Raw genomic sequence first — 27,295 nt, forward strand, 5'->3', positions numbered from 1 at the left:
TTCGAAAGGTTAAATAATTGAGCACAGGAGTGTTGCTGAAGCAGACTCACTTTCTTTGGGGAGACGAGATTTAGAAATTTACTACAAGGGTTCACTTCCTTTCAGACACAAGCGCAGTAATAAAGTCAGGGACTGATGTTGGTAACAAGGCCTGGGTTCAAGTTATAGGGTTGGGAACATTCGGACAGGCAGCTCAAATGGGATATAAGCTGGATTGTTGTTTTAATTTACTATTTCCAATCAGATTCAATGTGGCTTTTACCTTGTTTTGTGTGTTGTGCTTCATGTGACATGGTAAATGCCACGCTGTTTACTCATATTTTTTGCCAATGTTTGTGCTAAATACACAGATCAGGCATAAAATTATGACTACCTTCCTAATATTGTGTTGGTCCTCCTTTTGCTGCCAAAACAGCCCTGCAACTGTGATGCTCTGTGTATTCCGACACCTTTCTATCAGAACCAGCATTAACTTCTTCAGCAGTTTGAGCTACAGTAGCTCGTCTGTTGGATCGGACCACACGGGCATCGTGCCGCCCATGACCCTGTCGCCGGTTTACCACTGCAGACCGGGAACACCCCACAAGAGCTGCAGTTTTGGAGATGCTTTGACCCAGTCGTCTAGCCATCATAGTTTGGTCCTTGTCAAACTTGCTCAAATCCTTATGCCCATTTTTCCTGCTTCTAACATCTAGTAGAGAATGGCAACCTGAGACAAGTCATTAGTCATTTATCCTTTCAGTCAGCTGTTGTTTATTTTAGATATTTGACTAGGTACATTTTAGCAAAGCAAAGAATTAAGAAACTGACTTCTGTTGACCGCTTCTCATATTGCATGATTATATTTGGCCTGGCTTGCAATGAAATTCTAATTTATATCAAAGGTGGTCCGTGGGGTTCAGGTAAGGGCTCTGTAGAGATGACTGGAGTTCCTTTACTCCAAACTCATCAAACCTTGTTTTCTAGACCTCACTTTGTCACAGCCTTCTCCGACTGTAGCCACAAAGTTGGGAGCATATAATAGCATACAGCTGTTGTTTTTTTAATGTTAGAAATAGTTATGGCTTGTGACTATTTGGACCCAGTAAATGCGTAAATAAAGGTGAAATAAAGGTGCCAGTTCAGCAAAACACAAAAGTGCAGCTAAAGGAAAAAGAGTTCGTCGGGTAAAGACCAGGTAACACAGAAGATGTTTATGCTGCAGAGTGAGTTTTTGCATTTCACACCACGAAGCATCACAACAGCTACAGATCGATGGACTGCAGCACGTCTGCCTTGTTAAAGTCTTTCCCTGATTTGTTATTATTGTTTAGGGCCAGACTTTGAATTGACAGTAATAAGATTATCCAACCAAAAAGGCATTTGTTAATTGTCTTGTTAAACCTTCCACCCAGTGCAGGCGTCCGTTCATGCTGCCTTCTTACCACAAGTACCAAAATATGTTCACCCGACCTTAACTCAATAAGAGGGGTGTACATATACTTGTCTATGTGATGTATGTCCTTGTTAATGATCAATCAGCATAAGTGAACCCGATCAATATAAAGCAACTGGGTATGAGAAGGCGAGCATGTGCTTTTATGACAGCTGGGCACAGAACCAAAAAATGATTAAGAGAGTTTCAGTCTCGGCAATGAAGACTGATTGAAATAGGTGTCATAAATATTAGATCTGGTACTTTGATTAGTGATGGCACACACAGTCCTATAAAAAGAAAGTGGATGGGTTCATGTGTGCATAATTAAAACATTTAAATGCAATAATTACTACATAGCGTCTAAGCAAAACGGGGGAAAATGTTAGACACAGTAAAAGGGGTCGAACCAAAGAACAGACGCTGTACTGTATTGCCCAAGTAGAATGGAATTGCTGACATCTGTTGGCCAGTTTTTTGAAATACGAGTGTTGGTAAAAAGAGAGGACAGTTTATGAACTTAATTTCTGCACTAACTACTCCTTCTCTTCCCAACCTTACAGAGACAACTGTTCCATGAACGTTTAACTCATGGGCACCTGTTTGTACAGATTTGTACAGATGACACGACGTTGCATGGAGATGTTTGTGTTTGCTGTGTACTGTGTACACAGAAAATAATACCAATCAGGGTCACACTGGATCTGGAGTCTATCCCGACCCAGACATGTACAACTCGGGTCAGACAAAGCACCAGTCCATCAAAAGGCATCACACTGACTCAGTCATTGACAGGAATGTTTGGTTTATTATAGTTAATTCTTTAATATTCCCAACATAGATAGATAGATAGATAGATAGATAGATAGATAGATAGATAGATAGATGGATAGATGGATAGATGGATGGATGGATGGATGGATGGACGGACAGACAGGATAGATAGATAGATAGATGGATGGACGGACAGACAGGATAGATAGATAGATAGATAGATAGATAGATAGATAGATAGATAGATGACAGACAGACAAGATAGATATATAGGTAGACAGACAGACAGATTAGATAAATGGATGGATGGGTAGGTAGACAGACAGGATAGTTAGATAGATAGATAGATAGGATGGATAGATAGACAGACAGACAGACAGGATGGATGATGGATGGGTGGGTAGGTAGACAGACAGACAGGATAGATAGACAAATAGATAGATAGACAAACAGACAGATAGATGATAGATAGACAGACATACAGACAAATAGATAGATAGATAGATAGATAGATAGATAGATAGATAGATAGACAGACTGGTATCGTATCGATACCAATTTCTGCAGTATCGCACCACTAGTAACATTATGGTACGTTGTGTGTTTTACTAGTGTTGCACTAGGAATACACAATGTCGTCAACCAATGTTCCACGCATGCGCAGTGCACAGGAAGCCCCCGCAAACAAAGAGGAAGCGCGTGGATTTGACTTAAAGGGAAACGCACTATATGCAGATGTTTCTCTAATACGCAGTTAAATCACCAACAGAAACACAAACTACATAATTCGGACCGAAAATACAAATGACAAGGTAATTGTTTTACTCACGTGTGTTTTAAAGTATTGTACATAGTTGATAATTTAACATAGGATCAGTTTAGCCGAACTGCTAACGTGAGCTAGCTTCCACCTGGAGGTAAATCCTGAATGTATTCGTATTTTTATATATTAGGGCACTACGTATGAATGTATGTAATCAATTTCGCACACTATTAAGTGCACTACTTAGGGGATTCAGAGTTGATTTGGGTACGGCGCAACACTGAAGCTGTGGGGTTCATGTTGTTTAGCCTGTTAGGTTAGTTAGAAATGGGCTTTTACGGCTCATTTTAGTCAACTTTACTTTCAGAATGCATTATTCAGTTTATTAAAATGTTTACACTTAATAAAACAGTCGTTTTAATTCATGTTATACAACAAAGAACAATATTTATTCGTTTTAAAAGGGGAATGTGTAGTGTGGGCTAACGGAATTAGCACACCCCTTTGTTTACATTGTTAGACCCACTGCCGACTTCCTCACCCTGCCAACTCATCACATTTTCTTTCTACTTGTATACATTTAGCGACTTACAGTACTGTGATAGTGTTTTGTCTAAGCAATTAAGGGTTAAGGGCCTTGCTTAAGGGCCCAACAGTGGTGACCTGGCAGTAATGGGGCTTGAACCAGCACCCTTTTGATTACATTCACATTTTCGGCATTTAGCAGATGCCTAATCCAAAGCAATTTACAGTACTGTAATAGTATTTTGTCTAAGCAATTGAGTGTTAAGGGCCTTGCTTAAGGGCCCAACAGTGGTGACCTGGAAGTAGCGGGGCTTGAACCAGCGACCTTTCGATTACATTCACATTTTCGGCATTTAGCAGATGCCTAATCCAAAACAACTTACAGTACTGTGATAGTATTTTGTCTAAGCAATTGAGTGTTAAGGGCCTTGCTTAAGGGCCCAACAGTGGTAACCTGGAAGTAGCGGGGCTTGAACCAGCGACCTTCCGATTACATTCACATTTTTGGCATTTAGCAGACGCCTAATCCAAAGCGACTTGCAGTACTGTGATAGTATTTTGTCTAAGCAATTGAGGGTTAAGGGCCTTGCTCAATGGCCCTGCTCAAGGGTCCAACAGTGCAAACCTGGCAGTGGTGGGGCTTTAACCAGCAACCTTTTGATTGCCAGTCCAGTACCTAGGCTGCGACTGCCTACCGATTTCAAATTACAGTATTTTGTAACATAAAATCAAGGTTTATTCACTAGCTAATATCATCGATTTTAAGCATTTTAGAAACCTCCATACCTATAATAATTACATTTATTCATTTTTTCTCGGTGTTGTGCAGTTTAAATAGTTTCTGATATATATATATAATACTGATATATTTATTTTTCTCCCTCTAGATATTAAATAAAATGTCCCACCCTTCCGGATAACCTGGATGCATGGTCTCAGCTTCTACAGGACCGTCAGAGCACTCTGTGGAAGTTTTCATCTGTTGAAAAACCAACTCACACCTTCATCCCTCCAGCGCTTTCGACCTCGAATCAACACTTTGCTCCTAGCCTCTTCAAGACAGTTCGGTTTCTCATCCCCGTCTTTTCTCGGCACGTCTCGGGCCGCGCTGCAGGACGACAGGTCGGTCATGGCGGAGCAGAGGTACTGCGTGGAATACGCCAAGCGAGGCATGGCGGGTTGCAAGAAATGCAAAGACAAGATCATGAAGGGGCTGGTGCGCATCGGCAAGGTCGTGCCCAACCCGTTCAGCGAGTCGGCCGGCGAGATGAAGGAGTGGTATCACGTCAAGTGCATCTTCGAGAAGCTGGAGCGGGCGCGAGCGACCACCAAGAAGATCGAAGATATCACTGATCTGGAGGGATGGGAGGAACTGCAGGATGAGGATAAAGATCTGATCAATAAGCATGTTACAGGTAAGTATCAGGTGTTTGGAATAACAGGGGTTGAGTTGTGGAAACCTAATTCTTTGCACTCTTTCTGAACAGACATGGCAGCGAAGGCGAACGCAACTCCAAAAAAGAAGACGCAGGCCAAACTAAACACCAGCGGGCAGTTAACCTCACCTCCGGCTGACCCCACAGTGAATGCCCCACGCAAGTTTTCTGGCTTCACAGGTATTAAATCTAAGTTCATTACAGTGAATTGTATTGATGGTGGCTGTAAATGTGAACTTCTAGCTTTACCATTTTACTCTCTGTTTTACTTACTTAGCCACAAAGGCAGGTTCATCATCGTCAAGTCCCGGCCCGTCTCCCGCTAAAGCTGCCCAGCACAGTGCTCTGTCCGCTCAGTTCTGCCAGCCCGACCACAAGGACTGCCTCTTCCGCGAGTTTCGCAAGCTGTGTGCCATGGTGGCTGAAAAATCCAGCTACAACGCGAAGACCGAGATCATCAGGGACTTCATAAGGAAGGGTACTGGTGGAGGTAGGTGTATGGGGGGGCAATCGATTGAATGGCGGTGTGGCGAAATATTGTATTGGCATACAATCACAATAGCACCCTGGTTTATTTGCTCAATTCCAAATTCTCCTGCACTTGATGAGATGAATCTGAGATCGTTCCTCATTAAGGAATCTTCAGGACAGGTCTTCCAGACTGTGTAGCTCTTGTGTGAATTCCCGTCTGTAAGGTAACCCAGAGGCATAGCCATAGCAAAAGTTTGAGTCTCTGCTTATCAAACTATGCATGTGCGGATTTGAATGCATGTTTCGGATCATTGTCCTTATGGAAGATGAAAGCACGACTCAGTATTAGCTTCTTGAAGGCATCTAGATCTCTGGGTAGTTTGACTAGAAAGCGTTTCAATTAAGGATCCTGTGATTTCTAGCAAACAATAAACACGTTTTTGACTACTGACTTCTCAGAGGTTCTTCAAATGGGTGATTGTAAAATGTTAGGACCTGGTGAACCTAAACTGCTGTATGTTCTGGTAGCAAATGAGGGGACGGTGGCCTCTCTAAGCACCATCTTTATTGTATGTGGGGGCAAAATACACCTAGAAATACAAAAGGAATTTGGCTTCTGTTCCACCAGTAAAGCCATTAAATCAATTAAACATGTCTCAAAAGGTCCAGCATACTCAAAAGTCAAGATTTGCTATTGATACTCCTCTTATTTACTCACTAAGATAAGTTCAGAGGAGACCTGTACCTGACAGTAAAGCTGCTGCTCCCAGGTGTAGTGAAGAGCGTCTACAACCTGAACGACAAGCAGATCGTCAAGCTCTTCAGCCGCATCCTGAATTGCAACCAGGAAGAAATGGTGCGCGACCTGGAACAGGTCAGTAAGACTTTGTAAGTAAGACTAATACTTCTTAACATCAGCCTGTTTTGAGCCGTTTTCTCTTTTCCCATGTGCCCTGAAGGGAGACGTTTCTGAGACGGTGAGGGTGTTTTTCGATGACAGCAAGTCGTTCGCCCCGTCAACCAAGAGTCTCCTGACCATTCAGGAGGTTGACGCCTCGTTGACCCGGCTGGCGCAGCTCACCAAGGAGGACGAGCAGCAGGCAGAGCTACAGGACATCGCCAAAAAGTGAGACGCTCATCAGTCTGTGGCCAATTATTTTGCGTATACTGTAGATCGATAGGCGTGGCACGGTGGCTGTGTGGGTAGCGCTGTCGCCTCACGGTAAGAAGGTCCTGGGTTCCATCCCCAGGCGGGGCGATCCGGGTCCTTTCTGTGTGGCGGTTGCATGTTCTCCCCGTGTCTGCGTGGGTTTCCTCCCACAGTCCAAAAACATGCAGTCAGATTAATTGGAGACACTGAATTCACCCTATAGGTGAATGTGTGTGTGTGTGTGTGTGCCCTGCGATGGACTGGCGCCCCATCCAGGGCGTTACTGTGTGCCTTGCGCTCATTGAAAAGCTGGGATAGGCTCACCCCCGCGACCCTAATTGGATAAGCGGTTAAGAAAGTGAGTGAGTGTATATCAATACACAAGCCCATATGATGTCTTTATATTGTATGTATATGTATATATACATAAGGCAGTTGTAGCCTTGAGGTTAAGGCACTGCACTAGTAATCAAAAGGTCACTGGTTCAAGCCCCACCACTGCTAGGTTGCAAACTGTTGAGCCCTTGAGCAAGGCCCTTAACCCTCAATTGCTTAGACTGTATACTGTCTCAGTACTGTAAGTCACTTTGAATAAAAGCGTCTACTAAATGCCAAAAATGTGAATGTATATACATGCACTGATCAGCCAAAATATTATGACCACCCACCTAATATGCTGTCAAAACAGCTCTGACCATATCTGCCAAGATATGGATTCCACTTTTAGTATCTGGTACCAGGACTTCAGCCATCCCTGTATAGATGCCAGGCTGGCTAATAGCACCACCCAAGTACCAGTTTTTCAGTATTCGACCTGTAAAAAGTGGATTCAGTTGGATGGTTACACACACACATAATTTTGGACTGCAACAAATGTTTAAAATAAATTCTATGCGGTTAAATTGTGACCACATTATGTTTATTCTAATGTAATACAGTATGGTGCGCTTTTATAAGGACAGTAGTACATTTGGGATACAGTTTCATGATATGCTTACATGTCTTTCTCTTTTATCATGATGACAGATGCACTGGGAATGACTTGAAGTGCTACATCCGACTGGTCAAACATGATCTTAAAATTAACTCCGGTGCTAAACATGTGTAAGTAACGTGTACAGTATTTTATTATTATTATATACAGTTCTATTGACTACCCAGTCAGTTATATGGGTGTTGGATAGTAAGTTGTACAGCACAGTAAGCATTCGTTTAGCATCGTTTTCTCACAGTGTCTCTTTACCTCATCTGCAGCCTGGATGCTTTAGACCCCAACGCCTACGACGCCTTCAAAGCGTCTCGAAACCTGGGCGACGTGATCGACAGGGTTCTCCGTAATCACCAGGACGCGTCAAACGGCGGCGGCCCAAGAAAGCTGTTGAGTGTGGAGGCCACGCTCATGACCCCCGTACAGCCCATGCTGGTTAGGCCCACAGTACTAGTATTAAACTGTTTGATCAGATGATAATGGGGGAGAAAGCTCTTACCAGATCCTCCAGATGTGTGGATGTACTTATATGGTCAAAATAGTGTAGTCACCCCTACAAATGCTTGAATCCCTTTTTTAGAGTGTACCTGGGAAGAGGCGTTTAGATTACGATTCATCCCAAAGGTGTCTTATGGGGTTGAGCTCAGAGCTCTGCAAGCTCAGGTCTTTATAGGACCTCTCTTTGTACCCAGGGTCCCAAGCTTATTGGAACAGGGCAGAGCATTTCCTGAAATGGTGCCACAAAGTTAAATGTATAATTTTATATAGTCAATTATACACCTGTTAGCAGTGGGTGTGGCTAAACTTGGCGAATAATGGAGAGCAGTGCGTGACTCTTTGTACGCGGTACTGCTCTTTGTGTGAAAAGAAGCAGTTGGCAACTACACACGAATGTGAGGGGTACCACAGGGTAACTGGATTTGACTAGATTGACAGATATAAAGGGACAAACACAGAAATCGATATAAAAAAAACAACCAGGCTTCATGTTTTAAGCAGCCTGTTTCTATTTTCAGGCAGAAGCGTGTAAGTCTGTCGAGTACGCCATGAAGAAATGCCCGAACGGAATGTACTCGGAGATCAAGTACGACGGCGAGCGAGTGCAGGTTCACAAGAACGGAGATCACTTCAGCTACTTCAGCCGAAGTCTAAAACCCGTCCTGCCTCACAAGGTACCAAACTTGTACTTAACATATAACACATGATTCACTGAATAATTTTTTACATAAATTGATCACAATGTTTCATTCTCAGGTGGCCCATTTTAAGGAGTTCATACCTCAAGCGTTTGCTGGCGGCCACAGCATGATTCTGGACGCCGAAGTTCTTCTGATCGACACCAAGACCAGCAAACCTCTGCCTTTTGGGACGTTAGGCGTTCACAAGGTAAGCTAGATAATGTAAATCTGAATTAAATTCCTTAATAATAGATTCATTTTAGTAGTATGTTATTATCTCTTATCTTTTTAGAAAGCAGCCTTCCAAGATGCACAGGTCGGCCTGTTTGTATTTGACTGCATATACTTTAATGGCGTCAGTCTCATGGACAAGTAAGCTGTTGTTTATCAATCAATCATCATCTATCAATCAATTCTTATTAGATGCTTTCTTACATAAACCTTACATAATGCCACCATTGTTGGCCAACCAAGGGGTGTTTGGGTGGTGCAGCGATCTGACGTGCTAACACAGCACTGTGGAGTCAGCAGAGACCTAGTGAGGCGTCTACACAAGCACAACTGGCTGTTTAAATGAGGGAAGGCAATGTGCTATCTCTGGGACTGGTGCAGAAAAGGAGATTCACATGGACCATAGAGTCTCTCCGTATGTGATACGGCTCTATGTGGGAACAATACTAACGAGCGATAAGAAGCAGCCACAGACTGGACACGTGTCGGAGAGGGGGAGTGGTGATCCTGATCACCTCGATCATATAGAGCAGCAGTCCCCAACCATCTGGGTCCGTGGATCATTTATTACCGGGCCACACAGAGAGAATGAATAATTAGAGATCGCTACATCAGCAATGAAAACACTGCTTCCATTTCACACAAACGGATGTTTATCGTCTCATATCACCCCCAGGTGGTAGAAAGCAGCATCGTCGCAGCGAAAAAAGCTCATTTATGGGCAGTATAGTTATTTTATTTTAAAATCTCCCACCCCGCCCGTCCGTCCATCCATCCATCCATCCATCCATGAAATTATATCTTATATGAAACCGGTCCATGGTGCAAAAAAAGTTGGGGATTGCCGATATAGAGGGTTGTACAAGCTGCAGCGGATTCACTATTGGGAATAGGAAACGTCTAGATTGGGAGGAAAAGGGGGAACAAATCTAGAAAAATAATACATAAAACATGCAGTTATTGTTCTTATGCCGCCTTTAATGTGCAGGTATTTAGTTTAGTTCCAGGATGGTCACACTAGAAATAAAAAAAAACAATCAGTTTAAATGATGTGGTATAAAACTGACAAGCTTGAAGCACTTGTACTCTATGTAAACTAATGCACTTCTTCTAGAATCACTTAGCTACTGAACCACTAAACCAATTTACTCTGCCAATATTGTTTTACTGTTTTATGGTTTTCAGGCCCTTGTGTGAAAGAAGAAAATTCCTTCATGACAACATGGTGGAGGTTCCTAACAGGATTCTGTTCTCCGAAATGAAACACGTCACAGTAGGTTTCTCACTGTGGTACTTTAAACTCACATACACACCTAATTTTGCATTTCCAATTATTTTCTTTGTCATGGACGATAAATAAGGTTTGATCCTTGTTTCTGTGCTGTTAGAGAGCAGCTGATCTGGCTGAAATGATCACGCGGGTCATCCGAGAGGGACTGGAGGGACTCGTCCTGAAAGACATCAAGGTAACAGGATTCTTCAGTCCCGGACTTCTTATACGAGCGTCCAGTAATGTAATTGGTGTACGAGTAAGAAGCGTGTCGTGACCGTTTGTCGTAGGGGCTGTACGAGCCTGGTAAACGGCACTGGCTGAAGGTAAAGAAGGACTACCTGAACGAAGGAGCCATGGCTGACACCGCAGACCTGGTGGTCTTGGGGGCGTTTTACGGCTCTGGCTCTAAAGGTGGGTCAAACGCACGACTGGTTCGTTTCCGTTGCTTTGTGTTGCAGTTGCTCATAGATTTCTGGTATATAACTAAACCATTTGGAGTACGCTAATTAAACAGGCAATTTGAGACACAACCACTGTGAATCATATTGAAGTGGGAGTTGCTAATTCAGCTGTATGTATTACACCAGTAATCAGAAGGTTGCTGTTTCAAGACCAACCACTATATCCTTTACTGGGCCCTTGAGCTGCTTGGATTGTATTCAGTTACAGTATGGTGTCCACATACTGTCGGCCATACCTGTTTTTGCCCATTGCATCCCAGCTGATAATAGGTCAGCATCCATCTGTGTTCGGTTCATGGGTTCAAAGCACAATTATTCTCCACAGGTGGAATCATGTCCAGTTTTCTGATGGGCTGCTACGACCCCGCTACGAAGAAGTGGTGCACGGTGACGAAATGCTCCGGCGGTTACGACGACGCCACTCTGGCCAGACTGCAGAAGGAGCTGGACGTCATTAAAATCGGCAAAGTAAAATACGACACCGTACGAGCACTGTTTCCTCTGCTGCTGTTATATCATCGGCTCTGAGTGTAATACATGCGTTTGCTTTGAAAGGATCCCAGCAAGATTCCATCCTGGCTGAAAATCGTCAAGAACTACTATCCGGATTTTCTTATCCGGGATCCAGAGGTAAAGAAGAAAGATGCATGATACATTATTAAAGGAAGCCGTTAGAAAGTATTGATTTAAGCAGCTCAGGTGGCGCAGCGGTAAAAAGACGCGCTGCAACCAGGGCTGGATTCTGAGTACGTGGTATCGAATCCAGCTCTGCTTCACCGGTTCGAAGCCGAGTGGCTGTATGGGCAACGATTGGCCGGTTGCTCAGTTGGGGGTGGGACAAAGAACCGGATGTGGGTCTCTCTCCGTCGGAATGCGATTACGACCTCTGCCGGCTGATTAGAGGCGCCTGCACAAGAGATGAGGAGGCGTGCCCTTAGGGTGTGTCTCTCCGCATGCAACGCTAGGTGGCGTCACACTCATCAATGTGCGGGTGGCAAAAATGCATCCGGCTGCTGCCCATGTTTCGGAGGGGATGCGGGTTAGCTTCGATCTCCTCGGTCAGGGCGGGGTTCGGCATAGACAGAGAGGAAGCACGATGCAAATTGAACAATTGGATGCGCTAAAGGGGGAGAAAAAAAGAAAGTGTTGATTTGCCGGTATGATGACGGCTGAGCTGCTCGGCTCCACAGCATGTGGTCGGACAAGCCGAACTGTACGTACTAAAACGTTCCTCTCGCTCGCAGAAAGCCCCGGTCTGGGAGATCACGGGGGCGGAGTTTTCCAAGTCGGAAATGCACACGGCCGACGGCATCTCTATCCGGTTTCCCCGATGCACCCGCATGCGCGATGACAAGGACTGGAAGACGGCCACCAACCTGCCCCAGCTCAAGGTTTACCAGCACTCGTTGGCTTTTGGTGCACTGTTAATATAGGAAGTCTTTCCACAGGATATTTTGTCCTGGGTCACAGTCAGCATTCCTATTCACCCTGCAGTAGGTTTTATAGTGCTCTCCCACACTTTGCTTTGTGCACAGGGTACAGTGTTGGGAACATTAGGGCTTTTTTCCAAACTGATGCTACAAAGAAGCCTGTATTTAGTATGTATTTGATTTATGCACCTCCTAGCAATGGGTGCAGCTTCAAACCACCTAAATGGGCGGCACGGTGGCTAAGTGGGTAGCACTGTCGCCTCACAGCAAGAAGGTAGGGTGGTCCGGGCCCTTTCTGTGCAGAGTTTGCATGGTCTCCCCCTGTCCGTGTGGGTTTTCTCCAGGTACTCCAGTTTCCTCCCACAGTCCAAAGACATTCAGGCGAGGTGAATTGGAAATACAAAATTGTCCATGACTGATGACCAAACTGATGACCCTTAAGTAATGAGTAACTACCGTTCCTGTCATGAATGTAACCAAAGTGTAAAACATGACGTTAAAATCCTAATAAACAAACAAACCACTTAAATACTTTTGGCCACAGTGTAGATTAATACATAAACACAGAGAAAAAGGTGAGAACAAAGTGAGCCTCCTGGCAAAACAAAGCCTCTCACTCTCGCACTGTAAACAGAGAGACGTGCGCCGGCTAGCGGACAGTTACTGAACTGCTGGTCTTGGTACGCATCTCGTGAGAATTGTAAACAATTGGACTGCACATTCGGACATTTATGGACATACGCTCATATTACAGTACAAGTAAAGACTCGCATCGTTTTCGTTTTACAACCCCACGCAGGAGCTCTACCGCGTCTCGAAGGAGCGCTGCGACTTTGAGGTGACAGCAGGGCCGTCGACAGGCAGCAAAGACGACAAGGGTTCATCGGAAGGGGGCAGCGGAGGCAGCTCTCCCTCCACATCCAACGGAGCGACCAGCACAAACAAGCCCAGTAAGTCTTCAGCACACCGGAGACGTCATTTCATTCCAATCTTCAAATGATTCATTACGTCCTTTTTCCTATTAGAAAACGTTCAGACGCAGAAGCCGATAAAGTCTGAAACGAAGTCTCCTGTTAAGAGAAAACCGCCCACCGAGCAGCACGAAGCAAAGAAGGTCTGTCTCATCTTCTAGCTAGAAAAGACAAGTAGAATTGTGCATGTTCTACTCAGCTGAAGAGATCTGTTTATCTCGATCGCTCCGATTCTTTTCAGATGAAGACCGAGACGGTCCATAGCAACGGACAAAACAAACCGAAAGCTGCTCCTGCGAAGACGGCAAACCCACAGTCTGAGAAGGTACATCACATTTCCTCACACAATACAGAACACAGGTCTTGGTATTTCAAGGCTGAAAGTATATGGATGTCACTCATGACTAATGTTCAGGTGTCAATAATCAATTTTACAAAACAAATAATATGCCTCCAACCTGATGGTACTGGTTATTTAATGGGGAAGAACGATGATGTCCTTGTGGCCAAGACAAGGTCCACAACTCATCTACAATGAAAACCTTTAGGATGAATTGAATTTTCAGTTGTGAGGCACTTCTTATTTATACAGACACACTCCTGTGGAAGCCTTCCCAGAAATGTGTGTGGTGCATCTGGAAGAGCAGCCGGTGCTAAAAAACAGCCAAGTCATTCATATGTAGATATATAGATAAACACAATATATTATATTATTGTTATTATGTTCAGTTTTTTATGTATTAGGATTTTAATGTCATGCTTTACACACTTTGGTTACATTCATGACAGGACAGGTAGTTACTCATTACACAAGATTCAAACAGTCATGGACATGTTGTAGCTCCAATTCACTGTGGGAGGAAACCCACACAGAAAGGATCCAGACCGCCCCACCTGGGGATCGAACCCAGGACCTTCCTGCTGTGAGGTGACAGTGCTACCCACTTAGCCACCGTGCTGCCCAATGAACCTGACTGAATGTCTTTGGACTGTGGGGGGGAAACCGGAGCTCCCACACAGTGAGGAAACCCACGCAGACACGGGGAGAACATACAAACTGTACACAGAAAGGACCCAGGCCGCTCAACCTGGGAATCGAACCCAGGACCTTCTTGACCGCTGTGAGGTGACAGTGCTACCCATCAAGCCATCGTCCTGCCCTATATGGAAGAGCATCCAGTGTGAATCAAACAGGGCCAAATCATATACATACATACAGTGTATCACAAAAGTGAGTACACCCCTCACATTTCTGCAAATATTTCATTATATCTTTTCATGGGACAACACTATAGACATGAAACTTGGATATAACTTAGAGTAGTCAGTGTACAGCTTGTATAGCAGTGTAGATTTACTGTCTTCTGAAAATAACTCAACACACAGCCATTAATGTCTAAATGGCTGGCAACATAAGTGAGTACACCCCACAGTGAACATGTCCAAATTGTGCCCAAATGTGTCGTTGTCCCTCCCTGGTGTCATGTGTCAAGGTCCCAGGTGTAAATGGGGAGCAGGGCTGTTAAATTTGGTGTTTTGGGTACAATTCTCTCATACTGGCCACTGGATATTCAACATGGCACCTCATGGCAAAGAACTCTCCGAGGATGTGAGAAATAGAATTGTTGCTCTCCACAAAGATGGCCTGGGCTATAAGAAGATTGCTAACACCCTGAAACTGAGCTACAGCATGGTGGCCAAGGTCATACAGCGGTTTTCCAGGACAGGTTCCACTCGGAACAGGCTTCGCCAGGGTCGACCAAAGAAGTTGAGTCCACGTGTTCGGCGTCATATCCAGAGGTTGGCTTTAAAAAATAGACACATGAGTGCTGCCAGCATTGCTGCAGAGGTTGAAGACGTGGGAGGTCAACCTGTCAGTGCTCAGACCATACGCCGCACACTGCATCAACTCGGTCTGCATGGTCGTCATCCCAGAAGGAAGCTGACGCACAAGAAAGCCAGCAAACAGTTTGCTGAAGACAAGCAGTCCAAGAACATGGATTACTGGAATGCCCTGTGGTCTGACGAGACCAAGATAAACTTGTTTGGCTCAGATGGTGTCCAGCATGTATGGCGGCGCCCTGGTGAGAAGTACCAAGACAACTGTATCTTGCCTACAGTCAAGCATGGTGGTGGTAGCATCATGGTCTTGGGCTGCATGAGTGTTGCTGGCACTGGGGAGCTGCAGTTCATTGAGGGAAACATGAATTCCAACATGTACTGTGACATTCTGAAACAGAGCATGATCCCCTCCCTTCGAAAACTGGGCCTCATGGCAGTTTTCCAACAGGATAACGACCCCAAACACAACCTCCAAGATGACAACTGCCTTGCTGAGGAAGCTGAAGGTAAAGGTGATGGACTAAACCCAATTGAGCACCTGTGGCGCATCCTCAAGTGGAAGGTGGAGGAGTTCAAGGTGTCTAACATCCACCAGCTCCGTGATGTCATCATGGAGGAGTGGAAGAGGATTCCAGTAGCAACCTGTGCAGCTCTGGTGAATTCCATGCCCAGGAGGGTTAAGGCAGTGCTGGATAATAATGGTGGTCACACAAAATATTGACACTTTGGGCACAATTTGGACATGTTCACTGTGGGGTGTACTCACTTATGTTGCCAGCTATTTAGACATTAATGGCTGTGTGTTGAGTTATTTTCAGAAGACAGTAAATCTACACTGCTATACAAGTTGTACACTGACTACTCTAAGTTATATCCAAGTTTCATGTCTATAGTGTTGTCCCATGAAAAGATATAATGAAATATTTGCAGAAATGTGAGGGGTGTACTCACTTTTGTGATACACTGTACATACATGTGTGTGTGTGTGTGTGTGTGTATTATATACAGTGTATCACAAAAGTGAGTACACCCCTCACATTTCTGCAGATATTTAAGTATATTTTTTCATGGGACAACACTGACAAAATGACACTTTGACACAATGAAAAGTAGTCTGTGTGCAGCTTATATAACAGTGTAAATTTATTCTTCCCTCAAAATAACTGAATATACAGCCATTAATGTCTAAACCACCGGCAACAAAAGTGAATACACCCCTAAGAGACTACACCCCTAAATGTCCAAATTGAGCACTGCTTGTCATTTTCCCTCCAAAATGTCATGTGATTTGTTAGTGTTACTAGGTCTCAGGTGTGCATAGGGAGCAGGTGTGTTCAATTTAGTAGTACAGCTCTCACACTCTCTCATACTGGTCACTGAAAGTTCCAACATGGCACCTCATGGCAAAGAACTCTCTGAGGATCTTAAAAGACGAATTGTTGCGCTACATGAAGATGGCCAAGGCTACAAGAAGATTGCCAACACCCTGAAACTGAGCTGCAGCACAGTGGCCAAGATCATCCAGCGTTTTAAAAGAGCAGGGTCCACTCAGAACAGACCTCGCGTTGGTCGTCCAAAGAAGCTGAGTGCACGTGCTCAGCGTCACATCCAACTGCTGTCTTTGAAAGATAGGCGCAGGAGTGCTGTCAGCATTGCTGCAGAGATTGAAAAGGTGGGGGGTCAGCCTGTCAGTGCTCAGACCATACGCTGCACACTACATCAAATTGGTCTGCATGGCTGTCACCCCAGAAGGAAGCCTCTTCTGAAGTCTCTACACAAGAAAGCCCGCAAACAGTTTGCTGAAGACATGTCAACAAAGGACATGGATTACTAGAACCATGTCCTATGGTCTGATGAGACCAAGATTAATTTGTTTGGTTCAGATTGTCTCAAGCATGTGTGGTGGCAATCAGGTGAGGAGTACAAAGATAAGTGTGTCATGCCTACAGTCAAGCATGGTGGTGGGAATGCCATGGTCTGGGGCTGCATGAGAGCAGCATGTGTTGGGGAGTTACATTTCATTGAGGGACACATGAACTCCAATATGTACTGTGAAATACTGAAGCAGAGCATGATCCCCTCCCTCCGGAAACTGGGTCGCAGGGCAGTGTTCCAGCATGATAATGACCCCAAACACACCTCTAAGACGACCACTGCTTTATTGAAGAGGCTGAGGGTAAAGGTGATGGACTGGCCAAGCATGTCTCCAGACCTAAACCCAATAGAACATCTTTGGGGCATCCTCAAGCGGAAGGTGGAGGAGCGCAAAGTCTCGAATATCCGCCAGCTCCGTGATGTCGTCATGGAGGAATGGAAAAGCATTCCAGTGGCAACCTGTGAAGCTCTGGTAAACTCCATGCCCAGGAGAGTTAAGGCAGTTCTGGAAAATAATGGTGGCCACACAAAATATTGACACTTCAGGAACTTTCACTAAGGGGTGTACTCACTTTTGTTGCCGGTGGTTTAGACATTAATGGCTGTATATTGAGTTATTTTGAGGGAAGAATAAATTTACACTGTTATATAAGCTGCACACAGACTACTTTTCATTGTGTCAAAGTGTCATTTTGTCAGTGTTGTCCCATGAAAAAATATACTTAAATATCTGCAGAAATGTGAGGGGTGTACTCACTTTTGTGATACACTGTATATATATATATACAGTGTATCACAAAAGTGAGTACACCCCTCACATTTCTGCAAATATTTCATTATATCTTTTCATGGGACAACACTATAGACATGAAACTTGGATATAACTTAGAGTAGTCAGTGTACAGCTTGTATAGCAGTGTAGATTTACTGTCTTCTGAAAATAACTCAACACACAGCCATTAATGTCTAAATAGCTGGCAACATAAGTGAGTACACCCCACAGTGAACATGTCCAAATTGTGCCCAAATGTGTCGTTGTCCCAATTGTGCCCTCCCTGGTGTCATGTGTCAAGGTCCCAGGTGTAAATGGGGAGCAGGGCTGTTAAATTTGGTGTTTTGGGTACAATTCTCTCATACTGGCCACTGGATATTCAACATGGCACCTCATGGCAAAGAACTCTCTGAGGATGTGAGAAATAGAATTGTTGCTCTCCACAAAGATGGCCTGGGCTATAAGAAGATTGCTAACACCCTGAAACTGAGCTACAGCATGGTGGCCAAGGCCATACAGCGGTTTTCCAGGACAGGTTCCACTCGGAACAGGCTTCGCCAGGGTCGACCAAAGAAGTTGAGTCCACGTGTTCGGCGTCATATCCAGAGGTTGGCTTTAAAAAATAGACACATGAGTGCTGCCAGCATTGCTGCAGAGGTTGAAGACGTGGGAGGTCAGCCTGTCAGTGCTCAGACCATACGCCGCACACTGCATCAACTCGGTCTGCATGGTCATCATCCCAGAAGGAAGCTGACACAAGAAAGCCCGCAAACAGTTTGCTGAAGACAAGCAGTCCAAGAACATGGATTACTGGAATGCCCTGTGGTCTGACGAGACCAAGATAAACTTGTTTGGCTCAGATGGTGTCCAGCATGTGTGGCGGCGCCCTGGTGAGAAGTACCAAGACAACTGTATCTTGCCTACAGTCAAGCATGGTGGTGGTAGCATCATGGTCTTGGGCTGCATGAGTGTTGCTGGCACTGGGGAGCTGCAGTTCATTGAGGGAAACATGAATTTCAACATGTACTGTGACATTCTGAAACAGAGCATGATCCCCTCCCTTCGAAAACTGGGCCTCATGGCAGTTTTCCAACAGGATAACGACCCCAAACACAACCTTCAAGATGACAACTGCCTTGCTGAGGAAGCTGAAGGTAAAGGTGATGGACTAAACCCAATTGAGCACCTGTGGCGCATCCTCAAGTGGAAGGTGGAGGAGTTCAAGGTGTCTAACATCCACCAGCTCCGTGATTTCATCATGGAGGAGTGGAAGAGGATTCCAGTAGCAACCTGTGCAGCTCTGGTGAATTCCATGCCCAAGAGGGTTAAGGCAGTGCTGGATAATAATGGTGGTCACACAAAATATTGACACTTTGGGCACAATTTGGACATGTTCACTGTGGGGTGTACTCACTTATGTTGCCAGCCATTTAGACATTAATGGCTGTGTGTTGAGTTATTTTCAGAAGACAGTAAATCTACACTGCTATACAAGTTGTACACTGACTACTCTAAGTTATATCCAAGTTTTATTTCTATAGTGTTGTCCCATGAAAAGATATAATAAAATATTTGCAGAAATGTGAGGGGTGTACTCACTTTTGTGATACACTGTATATATATATATATATATATATACAGGGGTTGGACAAAATAACTGAAACACCTGGTTTTAGACCACAATAATTTATTAGTATGGTGTAGGGCCTCCTTTTGCGGCCAATACAGCGTCAATTCGTCTTGGAAATGACATATACAAGTCCTGCACAGTGGTCAGAGTGATTTTAAGCCATTCTTCTTGCAGGATAGTGGCCAGGTCACTACGTGATGCTGGTGGAGGAAAACGTTTCCTGACTCGCTTCTCCAAAACACCCCAAAGTGGCTCAATAATATTTAGATCTGGTGACTGTGCAGGCCATGGGAGATGTTCAACTTCACTTTCATGTTCATCAAACCAATCTTTCACCAGTCTTGCTGTGTGTATTGGTGCATTGTCATCCTGATACACGGCACCGCCATTGGATGCACATGGTCCTCCAGAATGGTTCGGTAGTCCTTGGCAGTGACGCGCCCATCTAGCACAAGTATTGGGCCAAGGGAATGTCATGGCAGCCCAAACCATCACTGATCCACCCCCATGTTTCACTCTGGGCATGCAACAGTCTGGGTGGTACGCTTCTTTGGGGCTTCTCCACACCGTAACTCTCCCGGATGTGGGGAAAACAGTAAAGGTGGACTCATCAGAGAACAATACATGTTTCACATTGTCCACAGCCCAAGATTTGCGCTCCTTGCACCATTGAAACCGACGTTTGGCATTGGCACGAGTGACCAAAGGTTTGGCTATAGCAGCCCGGCCGTGTATATCGACCCTGTGGAGCTCCCGACGGACAGTTCTGGTGGAAACAGGAGAGTTGAGGTGCACATTTAATTCTGCCGTGATTTGGGCAGCCGTGGTTTTATGTTTTTTGGATACAATCCGGGTTAGCACCCGAACATTCCTTTCAGACAGCTTCCTCTTACGTCCACAGTTAATCCTGTTGGATGTGGTTTGTCCTTCTTGGTGGTATGCTGACATTACCCTGGATACCGTGGCTCTTGATACATCACAAAGACTTGCTGTCTTGGTCACAGATGCGCCAGCAAGACGTGCACCAACAATTTGTCCTCTTTTGAACTCTGGTATGTCACCCATAATGTTGTGTGCATTGCAATATTTTGAGCAAAACTGTGCTCTTACCCTGCTAATTGAACCTTCACACTCTGCTCTTACTGGTGCAATGTGCAATTAATGAAGATTGGCCACCAGACTGGTCCAATTTAGCCATGAAACCTCCCACACTAAAATGACAGGTGTTTCAGTTATTTTGTCCAACCCCTGTATATATAATCCACTATAAACACCGGGCAGCTCAGTCCAAAGACGTGCAAGTGAAGTGAATCAGAGCTACAAAATTCTCCATGACTTCGTTTGACATTAAAACTTGAGCTTATGAATCGTGTATAACCAGTAACTACCTGTCCTGTGATGAATGTAACCAAAGTGTGTAAAGCATGACGTTAAAATCACTACAGTACAATATGCACACTGTAATAAATGAAATGGTCAGATAAATAAACCATGAACCCCTTTTCACAGACCCTGCTGGACATCTTCACCGGCGTGAAGCTCTACCTCCCTGCATCCGAGCGGGATTTCAACAAGCTGCGTCGCTACTTTCTGGCGTACGATGGCGATCTGGTACCCGACTACGACATCGCCTCGGCCACGCACGCGCTGGTGGAGCCGGGGGACGACAGCCAGGCTCAGAGGGTCACCTCGAACTGGATTTGGGAGTGCATTCGCAAAAGGAGGGTGGTTCCCCCCTGCTAAAGCTGCAAAACTGACTCGGAGGCCTGTCTTCCAAAATAAAAAAGTGCTTTTTTGTTTTCCTTCTTTTTAAATCTTCAGCCAACTAAACACAGCCTACACTAAATGATCTCTGCGTTCTGGACTTTATGGTTTATGAACCTCTGTACTTTTATATACTGATTTCACAGTGATTTAGAAAAGGTTTGTCTGCAGCAGCAATGATGGATGTGTTCCACCAAGGATGTGCATGTTTCCTTTAACACTAGTTATCTATTATGTTAGCAACCGCTGCCGAGGTACGGGTTCAAATCTTAGACGATGTCTAGTAAGGGAGGGGGGTTGGGGGTGGCCGAAACCCGCTCACGAATGGTAGAAACAAGATCCGCTGCAACCCTGACCAGGATAAAGCAGTTGATTATTGTTAAGCTGATTTAGCCACCCAATCATGTTTCCTGATTTGTCATTGTCAATATTAACAGTATGCAGAGGTTCAGTCTTTTACACAACTTAACATTTAAACAGACTGTTTTATACACTATTTAACAACAAACTTTATTTAGAGCAACAGCGACCAAAAGCCTGGTTCAGACTGCACAGGTTGAGATCCCGGACGGAGCGTCTTCACTTTTGGTGATTGTGACAGTGTGTTCCAGTGCATAAAGCTTTCGATTGTTTTTTCTTTTCTATTTTATTATGTACACAAGTACAGTTGGGAAAATTGCGCAATTAAGTGGCAAAAACATGAAGAATCTGAACATGAAGCAATAAAAATCTGATTCCGCCTTGAACATGAAACATGAATGAGCTGTAATTTGTCTTTTCATATCGTGGTCATTATTTATTACATATCACATGACATTTAATTCACCTAAGAAAATCGCAGTGGCATCGCAGTCTGATAGCCGACGCTTTTATCCAAAGCGATCTAAGCATCTGTGGGATAAGGGCCTTACTCAAGAGCCCAACAGTGGCAACCTGGCAGTGGTGGGGCTTGTACTGACAACCTTCCGATTACTAGTCCAGTACCTTAACCACTAGGCTGCAGCTGCCCTAGGTAGATCCATCTGACAATATGTCTACTATTTATTAATACACACTGATCAGCCACCTCCTTGTTTCTGCACCACTTACCATATAGAAGCACTTTGTAGTTCTACAATTACTGACTGTAGTCCATCTGTTTCTCTGCAGGCTTTGTTAGCCCCGTCTCATGCTGTTCTTCGATAAAATGGACAGTGAGTGTAGAAACAAGGACGTGGTTTTAATGTTATGGCTGATCAGTGTACTTGTCTTATATTGTACAGAACTTTTAATTATTGAGATTTACATTTATGGAAAACAGAGACAGTTTGGTGGTGGGGCTTGAACCAGCAACCTTCCGATTACTAGTCCAGTACCTTAACCACTAAGCTACAAATGCCTTGAATCGAGTCTGTGGCGGCACTCCAGTCTGGCAGTTCTCGACAGAACGATTAGGTGCTGGATGTGGAATCAACTTGGCATTGCACCAGCATGCGGGAGTCGAGGCGTACAGGGGATATAGTGTGATCCTCCGTATGTTCTAAGGCGTGTGCTAGCCTGTCGAGGGTATCTTGCAACCAGCGGAAAGGCAGAGTGCACAGGAGAATATACAGTATATTTTTTTTTGGGGGGGGGGGGGGGGGGGGGGGCAGCCTGTTTTATGAAGGTGCAGTTGTAGTTACACAAGTAAGAACCTTACAACAGCAGCACTTATATTTATCTGGTTATATACACAATACAATACAATACAAGCGTTTTCACGTTTTTGGTACTTGTACTGGTGCAGGTAATGGTCCATCCACGTCCAGTTTCCTCTTGCCTGCAAACCCAGTTTGCTGCTCGTTCTGAGGCTCCTGACTCGAGTCGAACTCCACGATCAGGTGACACGGCTTTAAAAAAGGAACACAAGAACAAGACGGTGTGTTTATTTCCTAGTGATCTCTCTACACAGATGCACCTTACACTATCCTATGAGCTCTTAGATTGCTTAAAATGCTCCTTACTGAGGTCCCTTTATTGTAAGTGATAATCGGACTGAAGAACGTGGGGCTCTCAAGGTCTGCTGCGAGTACGATAGGCATCATTTTCGAAAACCCGGCCCACACTGACCTGTCGCGACGATTTGGTTAGAGTTGCTTGACGTAAGCTGGTAGAAGCTCCGGGCCGCTCGAGTCGCTGCAGAACGATTCGTGTCCGTGGAACATGACTCCAAGACTGGCCGAGTCCTGCTTTTAGCTGATTGTGTCCATCTCGGGTCACGTGATTCGTCACCTGACATTCGGATTCAGAATCGGAATCAGGAATTATGTTTCCTGGCCGTGCACATTTATACGGTAGTGCTCACTCGCTCACACCGCTTATCTAATTAGGGTTGCGTAGGGTGCTGGAGCCTATCCCAGCTTTTCAACGGGCGCAAGGCACACAGTAACACCCTGGACGGGATGGACACCAGTCCAGCGCAGGGCAGATACACACACACACACATATATACACACGTATTCACCTATAGGGTTAATTCAGTGTCTCCAATTAACCTCACTGCGTGTTTTTGGACTGTGGGAGGAAACCCATGCAGACACGGGGAGAACATGCAAACTCCACACAGAAGGACTGCCTGGGGATCGAACCCAGGACCTTCTTGTATACAGTAGTAGTAACACCGGGATATAGCAAAAGCAATTACATTTAAGCAACTTACAGTAGTGTGACAGTATACTGTCTAAGCAATTGAGGGTTAAGGACCTTGCTCAAGGGCCCAAGTGACAACCTGGCAGTAATGGAGCTTAAACCACAACCTTTTTAGATTACTAGTCCAGTAACCACTAGGCTAAAACTGCCCTATTCAAAATAGAGCAATTACTTTTTTAGCACCCCATATTTCTGTCCAATTTTTAATGTTTACTTCACTACAAGAGAAATGCAAATACATTAAAATGCTTTAAATGTATATTTGCTGATTAATTAGGTTTGTATTATAAATTAGGAAAGCTCTTCTCACCAAAACAGCTACGTTACAATCTTTGGCAATCATCTTCAGCTCTCCAGCAACTTGCATCATCAAGGACATACCTGCAAAATATCAAAACACTGTGTCTTCGAACTGCCGATCACTAATACGCCCATAATAAATGAAAAACCGGTGGAGCATTCAAACACCTTCACTGTGTTTCCCTCCAAGCAAATGAGACAGCACAGCGGAGACTGAATCCACGATCACGGCTTTGACCGAACCTCCTCCAACAGAGCCCTACGACAGGTAAAGTCAGACCACAGAGGCTCTTACCAGCTCACCCAAGGACTAAACTTTAATTTTAAAATAACCCGTTACCTTCTGGAGGCCGCCGGCTCTTAGGTTTTGGAGGCGGAATAGTAAGGTGAAGGTGTCGAACGCTCTGAAAACCCTGATTTTCTGTAGAGCTTCCATCTATGTGTATAACCACAGCCAGAATGGACAAACAGTATTGGTATTAAAACAGTTGTGTGTGTAGTGTGTCCTACCTGCTCCATGGTATTGACGGTTTTTGTTTGGAGCATCTGGAGCAGTCGGCTGGCACAGAATCCGCCGTTCGTGTCGATGTACACCACGTTGTGTTTCAGCTCGTGTGCTATGTTGACAGCAACACTAAAGCACGTCTAATGAGTAAAGATGGCAACAGTACATTGGTTGATCTGGGAGCTACAGAGACATATTCTGCTGTTGTACTTCTAAATATGAACATACATTGCGTGTGTGTTCTAGTCAATCCCAAGTCCTGATTGGGAATCCGCTGCACAACCCTAGGTCTAATCTAGGACAGCCAGATCACCAGACATCCCATCCGACATGTGACCAATCTGAGCCCACTGCTTATCACGAGACCCAGGGTCTGAATCTCAGCAGTACTGGGCTAGTGGAATTACTGCTGCACCACTCGAGCACCAAACATTACATATATCAATATATATCGGCTCCAAAAGGCTTCAGGTGGGTTCATACAGATCGATCTAGAGTAATAAAGGTTTCAGTTAGAAAAGCTCACCTGTGTTTTACCTGTTCCTGGACCTCCAGCCAGTTCAGTAATTTCCCCCGTATAAAGACCAGAGTCCAGCAGCTCGTCCACTCTGCGCACACACAACAGTGGAAAATTATAGTGTAAGCAAAAAGCTCTTTCATTTGAATGCTTTTATACTCTTGTATGTTAATGCTGGGTCACCTGTCATTTCCTGTCGAAAGAATCGAAGTAGAGCCCAGCAGCTCATCGTAAAGGTCAGCACCGGACACTGGAAACGCTGCGTACTGAGCCAGAAGTACACGCCGAACTGCCACCAAGGCCTGAAATGAAGACGGAGCGCTTTGTTTACAGAGCTCAGGTCATAACAGAGCAAGGCTGAGTATCTAGCACGTATCTAGCAAGGGTATTATCTCTTGTTTGGATTATCACAGTACAGGCCCTATGAAATTCACAATGAGAAGAATAACTAGTGAATCACAGAAATAAAAAAATGTTAATTAAAGCAATGTTCTGTGTACATATTTTACATGTTGGTGTTTTATTAGGCAGTATTAACACAACTGTACACAGGATCAGGTCATTCATTGTGTGTAATAAGCAGATAGCATAATGGTTTAACACTTACATACAGTCCTGAAGTACATGAATACCACCGAATTTTATTGATCTGTGGATCTAATTATTTATATAGTTTTTTTTATCCAGCTGCACCTGTATTACAGTGGTACAGGGACCAGCGGTAGCCAAGTAAGTAGGGCTCTGGGCTATCAACTAAAAGTTTGAGAGTTTGAATACCAGCTTCACTATGCAGCCACTGTTGGGCCCTTGAGCAAGGCCCTTAACCCTCTCTGCACCAGGGGTACTGTAAATGTACACCTGTGGCAGTGGTAGCTCAGTGGTTAAGGTACTGGACTAGTAATCAGAAGGTTGCCGGTTCAAGCCCCACCACCGCCCTGAGCAAGGCCCTTAACATAATTGTAGGTCTTAACATAATTAGACAAAAGTGTCTCCTAAATGCCGAAAATTTAAATGTATATGTATATATGACAAATAAAGGCATTCACTCATTAGGGGTCACCATGGTGGATCATTCTGGTCTGCATAACCCGACTTGGCACAATTTTACCCCCAGAAACCCTTCTAATGACTAGGCGGTTTGCCTTTAAATATAGATTGTTAAACTAATCTAAGTACAAACCTTGTAAGATACAGAACATTTCTGTGCCAGCTCTTCCGGATCGGATATGACAAGGTCCTCGACTGAAAGACAAATAGATAGAATGACTGGATGGACAATAATTAAGAATTAAAAACACTGCACTGTTGGATAAAATCTGTGTGGAGACTGGAAACCTGTTCTGATATTCTCTTTATGTAGAGCTTTAATCAGATCTTCAGTCAACCCAGGACACAGAGCCTCTTTCAGAAGTACCATGATGCCTCCTGTTTCTGAGCCAAGCCAAACATAATCTGGAAATAAAATATTAAAAATAAATTACATGAAGGGTCAGTGTTTTCTGCATTACATACAGTAACAGTGTTCCGTACAGGTTTTTCCTCTTGGTTATTTATTATTATGCTTCAAGAAAAGAAAACTGTTTTCTATTGTTTTATTAAAAAACATAATGTGACATACATTTAATATTTAAAAACTAAATACTATATATATATTTAATTTAAAAACTCGATGATAAATGTTAAATGTACGTAACACTGTGAATTATGTTAGTTTACCAAGAAGCTAAGATGCTAGCTACCAACAACTTTATTTTGCTTATTTTAACCCAACTAAATTACGTTTGCTTGTAACATTATACACAAGTAAGCATAATTTCTAAGTGTTTTTTTTTTTTAACTACTAATATTTAATAGACTTAATAAACTCTTACGTTACATTTTCAAACGGTGACTGACTGGCGGGACTGAGGCGAGTCGCGGTTTATATATCAAGACTCCAACCGAGATTAGATTGACATATTTTTCAGCCAATCAAATTAGCTCTTTTGAATGACGACAACTATGTGCAAGTCCATAAATGGAAACATAAGCACCGCCCTATTTGCTCTGATTGGCTATCATCACACACTTACACATCGTCACTGGTCAGTGCGTATGAACTGTAAACCAATACAACCACATTAGGCGGGTTTTGCCGGAAAACAGGTGGACAATGCATTAGATCAACAACAGTAGGGGTGAGCATTGCGGCTCTTTTTAGTGAGTCATATCAGTTGACTCGGCTCAACAAACAACTCCAACTCAGTTTTTCTATCTGTATAGTTTATTTTATTTTATTTATTTTTCAACAGTTGCTCACTTTTTACATGTTATAACTAAAACATTGTATTGCATAAATACTTGACCCTTGTTTTTAGT

At 44.1% G+C, this 27,295-nt stretch overlaps 2 protein-coding genes across 3 annotated transcripts; one reads left to right on the forward strand and one right to left on the reverse strand.

Annotated features, from left to right (window-relative positions):
• The first annotated feature begins 2,919 nt into the window (after positions 1–2,919).
• Positions 2,920–21,701, forward strand: lig3 (ligase III, DNA, ATP-dependent). Its single transcript, XM_062988252.1, has 21 exons — positions 2,920–3,000; positions 4,364–4,891; positions 4,964–5,092; positions 5,190–5,402; positions 6,106–6,257; positions 6,343–6,509; positions 7,560–7,637; positions 7,788–7,956; positions 8,538–8,693; positions 8,776–8,907; positions 8,992–9,071; positions 10,116–10,203; positions 10,319–10,396; positions 10,491–10,614; positions 10,990–11,132; positions 11,220–11,294; positions 11,909–12,055; positions 12,894–13,044; positions 13,120–13,208; positions 13,307–13,390; positions 20,694–21,701. Exons 2-21 carry the CDS (start codon positions 4,402–4,404, stop codon positions 20,925–20,927), a joined length of 2,979 nt encoding a protein of 992 aa, XP_062844322.1. The 5' UTR covers positions 2,920–3,000; positions 4,364–4,401; the 3' UTR covers positions 20,928–21,701.
• Positions 21,702–22,627: 926 nt separating this feature from the next.
• On the reverse strand, positions 22,628–26,854 carry rad51d (RAD51 paralog D). 2 transcript variants are annotated; one of them, XM_062988253.1, is made up of 11 exons: positions 26,814–26,831; positions 26,273–26,389; positions 26,118–26,179; positions 25,121–25,239; positions 24,947–25,028; positions 24,426–24,560; positions 24,256–24,351; positions 24,084–24,174; positions 23,926–23,996; positions 23,037–23,198; positions 22,628–22,816 (listed from the first exon to the last, which is right to left on the reverse strand). In XM_062988253.1, exons 2-11 carry the CDS (start codon positions 26,352–26,354, stop codon positions 22,685–22,687), a joined length of 1,032 nt encoding a protein of 343 aa, XP_062844323.1. In that variant the 5' UTR covers positions 26,355–26,389; positions 26,814–26,831; the 3' UTR covers positions 22,628–22,684. The 2 variants fall into 2 exon arrangements, with proteins under 2 accessions (XP_062844323.1, XP_062844324.1); XM_062988254.1 differs by lacking the exon at positions 23,037–23,198 and having other exon boundaries at positions 26,814–26,854.
• Between the last annotated feature and the right edge of the window lie 441 nt (positions 26,855–27,295).

The sequence above is a fragment of the Trichomycterus rosablanca genome, chromosome 26, assembly GCF_030014385.1.
Source record: "Trichomycterus rosablanca isolate fTriRos1 chromosome 26, fTriRos1.hap1, whole genome shotgun sequence".
NCBI lineage: Eukaryota > Metazoa > Chordata > Actinopteri > Siluriformes > Trichomycteridae > Trichomycterus > Trichomycterus rosablanca.